This window comes from Gastrolobium bilobum, unplaced genomic scaffold, assembly GCF_033153095.1.
Source record: "Gastrolobium bilobum isolate Gb01-03AN ecotype WA unplaced genomic scaffold, APGP_CSIRO_Gbil_v1 utg12157, whole genome shotgun sequence".
NCBI lineage: Eukaryota > Viridiplantae > Streptophyta > Magnoliopsida > Fabales > Fabaceae > Gastrolobium > Gastrolobium bilobum.
In genome coordinates, this window is record NW_026897911.1 from 18,648 (window position 1) to 25,950 (window position 7,303).

Genomic DNA, 7,303 nt, shown 5'->3' on the forward strand with positions numbered 1-7,303 from the left:
CCATCGGATGATATTCTGGGTTGGATGGTATTCTTTTTCAAAATAACATATGTTGGATGAATCTGGTTGAGATTTGTGAGTATAAATCAGAATCCTAGGATTGTAATTTTCCTAGGAAATATTTTGAACTTCTTTGCACAAAACACAGGAAGGTAAGAAATCCAACGTCACTTTCCCATAAAAATAAATTTTTTTCACTTACCAAACATCCGAACAAGGGAAATAAATTCCCAAATCCCTCTTTCTCTCCTCTCTAGGGGGACTAATGGTCGTGGACCACTACGTATGTCCTCAACCACTACGTATATCCTCGTGCAAGACTTTTTAAAAAAAAATAGGACATTTTATGCGTTATTGTTTAAATGATTTTTTCCTTCTAAAAACAAGAGATATTTTACGTTTAAATTAATTTCTAAAATATACTTTTAAGAAAAAATAGTATCTTAATTTTTTTTCAGAAATCAGTAATTTTGACTATAAAAAAACACCCATTTTCGCATCACGAAAGGATTTTATTTCTTAAAAAATAGTTTTTTTTGGTATAATTTCTTACAAATCGTTAAATTTGGTGAAATATATCACGTGCTAAAATCAATATCGACTTCGATCTCCAATCCTTTCACCAAAATTTTCATAGCTTATGCTGAAATAGCATAGCATAGCCATCGCCAGCAGAGGAAGAAGAAGGAACGAACAAAAATGCAATGCAGCAGCAACCCTCACTGTGCTTCCATTTTCTGCTCTCAAACTCAGAAAAGATGGTCTTTTCAGCCATTGCTTTCAGTTACTTCACCACAACAAAAAAGCCACCCACAAGAACAACGAACCTCTCACGATGTAACAGGTGATGGAAAATCGAAACTGATAACTAGTGCTTCAAACCCATTTGTGAAGCACTGCGTCAAGCTCCGCAACAGCTCTTCTTATCGCCGCTCTCATGGTTCTGCTCTTCTTGTGGGTGCTACACCTATCAGGTCTCATGGATTCTTCTATGCTTTTGTTTGAATTTTCTTTTACTAGGTTGTTTGTTTGGTGGGTTAAGGTAGTTTGGCGGTGACCCTTTTTGTGATTTTTAATTTTTTTTTTAAGAAAATTGTTTTTTGGTTGTGAAAATATTTGCTTTTCAGTTATACTGCCTTCAAATTTCGAATATTTTAAAAGAAAAAATTCATGGGTTTTGGTTAAAGTATTGTGTGACTTTTGAAGCGAGTTATTTCAGATTTTGTTGTTAATTGGGTGGTTGGATTAATTTTATGATTGTGGTCCTTGATATTTTTAGTTATTATCTCTCATGGCCTTATAGTTCATGCATTTGTGATTTTTAATGATTGACTTTATCTTTAAGGATTGTTTGTCGAAATAGTAAGTCTGAAAGTTTGTTTTCAGTTCTGTTCTTTAAAAGAATGAGCTTTAATTTAATTTTTTTTTCTTTCTATTGATTATGGATAGAATCTGCTGCCTGTGTTTCTTTTTTCCCTTATCCCTGTCATGCTTGTAGTTTACTATTTATTTATTTTTCTTTTAAATTATGGGAGGTTTGGAATTCTAGCTAAGAACGGTTACTAAGCTTCAAGTTAGATGTCCTAAGTAAGCTTAAATAGTTGTACATTAATATGAAGTTTATCTAAATGGAAGCCTTAGGTTCAAACCCTCAAAGTAACCCGGATAAAAAAATATCCTGAAATTATTTTTTTCCTGGCCATATTGTAATTGTTTGTGTCCTTGTCTCCATTTTAGTATCCCTTATCACATCAATACGCATAAAATTACAATTTCTAGTAGTGTATGGCTTAACTCATGTTAGAGATGCAATATCAAAGTCTTCACCTAACGGTTTAAGCTTTTGTGATAATTGGTTTTATGATATGGTATTAGAGTCTCTAGGACCAATTGTCTAGAGTTCGATCCTTGGTGCCTTCATTCTTCTAATAAAAAGTTAAATTTCAATACAAGGTATATGAGCTTGTGTATTATCGACAGTTCAAGCCCAAAGTGCTCTTGCATGAGGGAGCGTATTAGAGACGTAATATAAATTATTATGTGTCTTCATCTAATAGCTTAAAGAACAATTTTAGCTAGTTAGCATAGACTTAACTTTTTTAAAGAACAAATGATATGTACGACTAAAATTATGGAGGAAAACTACATGGATGGATGACAGAAAATTGTTATTTTCAGAGAGATCTGCAGGTTTCAAGAGTCATTGCAAGATGAAAGTGTTATAATGGATTGTTTAATTCTTCCTGATAAAGTTGAAATTCCCTATGAGTTGGATAAATACACTGCTTCTATTGTGCGTGTGAGCTCCATAGTGATGAGAAAACTTTCAGGGCTGGAATCCTCTGACTCTATTGATGCCATTGCCCTTGTGAAAATTCCAGCCAGATTTTTCAATGTAGATGGCGATAAGAAAAACTGCCTGGAGTGGTTTCCATTTGTACATCGAATTTTAGTCCTTGATGGGATTCAGGTGACACGTAATGCCCCTTCTTGATTTATCCATCTGGGTCTTGTAATTTTCTCCGTCTGATATGGTTTATGTGCATTTCACTTTTGAAAGGTGGAGCCAAATTCGTAATTTGACTTTTGTTTGGTCTATGTTGTTGAATATTCTATGAAATCATTTTGTGAGCTTCTGTTTAATGTGGGGCCCTTTTTGCTAAAGTAATTATTATTGGAAACCTCTTATGATTAAATTTCATTACCGAGTTCTCATAAAAAAAATTAATAGAGTTATGCTAGGCTGTCCAATCTTGAGACAAGCAGTTCGCAGAATTTTGACAAGTGTTCTATAGCCTATATTCTCATGGTAAAATGTAAAATTAAAATGCCCAAGTTCATGCTCCTCAGAAGTACAAAATTCACCTCCCAGGCCCCACGGCTTCTCCTCATCTTACATATAGTATATAGGAAATATATGTTGATGAAGTGCAAACACCATAAAAACTTGTAGGTTTCAGAAATTTCTTGTGGCATTACTGATTTTTTAGAATCGTTCACTGCAGGATCCTGGTAACCTTGGTACGTTGCTCAGATCAGCTGTGGCCTTCAGATGGGTAAGGAATTATCCTCCTTCCTTGCGTGTGGGGGACATGGGCATTGTTCTCCTGTTATCATTATTTTGTTCCTAGGTGCTTGCTATTCTGACCTTTTTGTTATATATGCAATCTTATTCCTATGTTAGTTCAACCAGCTTTACTGTTTGGGAGCATATCCTCTCATCTAAGAGTAGCCTCATATATACTTGCTCTTGTTATTTGTTGAGTATTGACTGGTTTTAACCAGTTGTTGATGGACTGCATTTTCTTTGAAGTTTTACAGTTTTACTCTTCAAACAAACATGTAGAAGGTTACTCTCTCTATTCATCATTCTTATAAATAGGTCATGTAATCATCCAGTGGCATTAACAGTCAAAGGAAATAAATCTACAACTTCATTTTCTTCCTCGATGAGAACTTCCTCTATAAAAGTGGAACAATGATGTACACTATATATTCCCTTGTTCCCTTGTTCTGGGAACTGTATGTCTTCATAATTCGTGTTTTATAATTTAATCATCGAACAAAATTGTCTTCTTGTATTATCTTTGGCTTGAGAACTATGTTGAAATTATAGGAATTTAGGTAGACAAGGAGGAAAAGAGGGATAAAAGAGACCATAAATAATATTCTCTTTGGTATAATAATATGATATGAAATACTAACTGATAGTAACTGATTATTACTGATTATAATAATGGAGACCAGCTCCTTACAAGAACAAAAAAAATACAGAGATTAAAAGTAAATCTAGAGTTCTGTAGATTACAGAACCTCTAGCTAAAACTCATTCCCTTTCCTCTCAACTCATGCCTGCCTTGCACTACCTTTCCTTCCCTCTTTTAGTCTCATTTTTCCCTAAACAAATTCCCACCTCCCACTATTCCTTGGTAGCTCAACATTTAGTTATGTTCTAGACATACAACATTAGTATTCCCTTTATTTCCTACTCTGTCCTCCTCAATCTTGTGTGTTTATCGTTCTATTTTCACATCCCTTTCCCTGCAGCATATGCCTCACTAAAGGGGTCTATCATTATTCCCCCAACAGGATTTGCTTTGTCCTCAAGGTAAATGAAGAGGTCAGGTCCTGCGCGAAGTGTGAGAGAAACTTCCATCCGAGTCTAATTGCTTGAAGCATATCGATCTAGTTTTGTTTGAAGCAGAATAATTGCCATTGGATCTCCCTCTAGTGCTATGTTTTTTGTGGCATTTTTGGCCACAATGCAAATATAATTGTTGCTTCACTAACATTAACATGATTGAGCCTCGAAAGAAGATCCCACCCATGTAGTCTCTCCTCCAACACCTCCATTCTTTGGGTACTTACCATCCATGGTTCTTGGACAAGGAGCTCTTATACCAATTGATAGGAATTTTACTGATTATAATAATGGAGACCAGCTCCAGGATAGAAAAAATGCAGAAATCTAAAGATAAATCCAGAGTTATGTAGATGTACAGAACCTCTAGCCCAAGCTCTCTTTTCCTCTCAATTAATGCCTGCCTTGTACTATCTATTTTTTCCTCTTATATTCTCATTTGTCCCTAACTGAATTTCCACCTCCCTCTATTCCTTGCCAAGTTAGCATTCAATTATGCTTTAGATTTAACAACATGAATATTCCCTTTATTTTCTATTTGTCTTCCTTAGCCTTGTTTGTTTATCCTTCTACTTCCCATCCCTTTCCTTGTAGCATGTCTCAGTAAATGGGTCTGTCAATGAGAAATAATTATACTTATACTAGTACTAGGCTCTTAATATTAATCAACTAAGGAAATGAATCGTGAAATATAAAGAAATATGGAAAGCATTCCTGAAAGATCATCTAAGACATTCTAAATATTTTGAGATACCATAACGGATATTTTGAAATATTTCATGGATATTCTAATTCTCACTCCGGAGAAATCTTACCAAGCTTTAAGCTTGTTACAATTAAACATACTAAAAGAAAATAAGTAAAAAGTATATTGTAGTGGCAAGCAACATTGTTTAGCATTGGGGGTTGAATGCATCTGGGACTGGAGATGAAGATAGACTGCATCTAGGATTAGGGATGGGGATGGAGATTAGGCCAGGTTAAGTTAGGGACTAGAGATGGGGGCCAGACTGTATTTGGGATAAAGATAGGGGTAAGCCTGTATCAGGGACAGGGACAAAGTCACCACTAGAATGATTGTTGGTGGCAGGAGAATTCATCATTGGTATAATTCATTAATACAAAAGGATGACATGTTAAACACTTCTAAACTTTTTGAAAAGGATGATTGGAGACGCGGTGGCCCTACCTAATGTGTGAAAACTATTTGCCAAAGAAGGGAACAAATGAAGCAAAGACAATGCAATTGTCAGTTAGCAGCATACTCCACAACTTTTTATTTGTTGACCTGGGAGATACAGTTAGTCAGTTGTTGGATTGGAAGATTGAGGAACAAATGAGGTTTGCAAGAAACTAGGAATGCAGTCATTATGCTTCAAGCAATGAGACCTTGGTAGAACTCAAGCAATGTGGAAACCATTATGCTTCAATTATCACTTAACTGTTGTGCTTCAAGCAAAGGAACCTGGTAGAACTCCTTTCAGTCGTTACAAGGCACTTACCCAGACCTCTACCTTGAGGACAAAGTCCATCCTTTTGGGGCCAGTATTGTTGTGCACTCCTATGAGAAAAGAGCAGAAGAGGGATTTGGGTTGTAACCTACGTGCGTAGGAGAATGAGAAGAAAAGGGAAAGGGTTAGCAGCAAAGATAAAAGAGAGGAAAATGTAGGGAAGAGGACATCCGGTCATTCATTGAGTGAGTTTTGAGGCTTTTGGGTTGGGAGGTTTGCAGACCCTCAAAGCTTTGCAGTGTTTTATGTTTTGCTTTCTTGTTTTGTGAGTGAGAGTGATGAACCTTGATTTTGATTCTAATATTCGTAATTGGGTTTACCTCTATTTTTTTTTAACAAAGTACCTTGTTCCTATTAGAAACAAATTGTGAAATATAATTAAGGGTTTTATAAGAGATATGTTGTAAGAAAAGTGATTGTGTAATGTTATAGAGATTCGTTTTGCGTACCTTAGTTTTTTTTTTTTTTTTTGCTTCAAAAAGTGCGGGCTCCACACAATGTTGTGTGTAAGAAACTTTTTTGTGTCATGTGACATGATAGATGCAAACCCCTATAATTAAATATGGAAAGTACTCCTTAATTTCTAGTTTTAATTTTTATCAGAAAGCATGAACTAATGACTATTGTGGGACAGGATGGAGTTTTTCTTCTTCCTGGCTGCTGTGATCCATTCAATGAGAAAGCTCTCCGAGCTAGCCGAGGCGCCTCTTTTCAGCTCCCTGTAGTTTCTGGCAGTTGGAATCATCTGATGTCTCTCAAAGAAGAATTCAGAATGAAGATGCTTGCTGGGCATCCAGAGCATGAAGGATTGGTCAAGCCAGTTTGTTTGCTTTCTCCAAGCTTCTGTGATTCCATATCAGATACACCATTGTGCTTAGTTTTAGGCAGTGAGGGTAGTGGCCTTTCAGAAAAATCCCTGCAGGCCTGTGAGCTCGTGAGCATTGCAATGGCTGGAGAATATGAGTCACTCAATGTTTCAGTTGCAGGTGGCATTTTCTTGTATATGCTACAGCCAAAGCATAGATGATCTTTCTGATTATATATTTGTACGGTCTCATTTAAGTTCTTCAATTCTTTGGGACCAAGGAGGACATATACAGGTCCAGTGAATTATGTCCTCTTATCCATGGGGAAATCATGCACAGAAAAAATGCCTGATGCTGTCATGCAGCTTGCAACCTCTTTTTCTTCTTCCCTTTTTAATTTTTTTTATTTTTTTTACTTGTACATGTGGCATTCTAACGTATTGCTCCAGGAATGGATCGTATGTGTAAATTTTGTCTATTTTTCTCTTGGTATATGTTCACAAATGTTGATAGGATCACTCTTATCAAGAAGAGTGAGACATAAAAATGGGTATTGATCGCTTTACTTATGCTTCAGTAAACCCCTGAATCCTGTAAGTATAATTTTTCATTTCTGTTTCATTTGATGGCAAAAAAAAAAATGGAAAAGAAAATGTTATATTTTTATTTATTTATATAAAAAACAAAATAGAAACCAAGACAATGGGCCTAAAAACTATATTCGTAACTGGGCCTCAAAAACTTTATCACTAATGGTTGTCTAGATGATAGAATTTTTATTACTTACTGTTGGAACTCAAAAGACACAATAATCTTGTTATTATGCTCTCCTCTTCACACTTGCG

At 35.6% G+C, this 7,303-nt stretch overlaps 1 protein-coding gene across 1 annotated transcript; it reads left to right on the forward strand.

Moving 5' to 3' along the window:
• The first annotated feature begins 699 nt into the window (after positions 1-699).
• On the forward strand, positions 700-6,942 carry LOC133311343 (uncharacterized). Its single transcript, XM_061512373.1, has 4 exons — positions 700-974; positions 2,179-2,470; positions 3,006-3,056; positions 6,287-6,942. Exons 1-4 carry the CDS (start codon positions 700-702, stop codon positions 6,677-6,679), a joined length of 1,011 nt encoding a protein of 336 aa, XP_061368357.1. The 3' UTR covers positions 6,680-6,942.
• Positions 6,943-7,303: the final 361 nt, after the last annotated feature.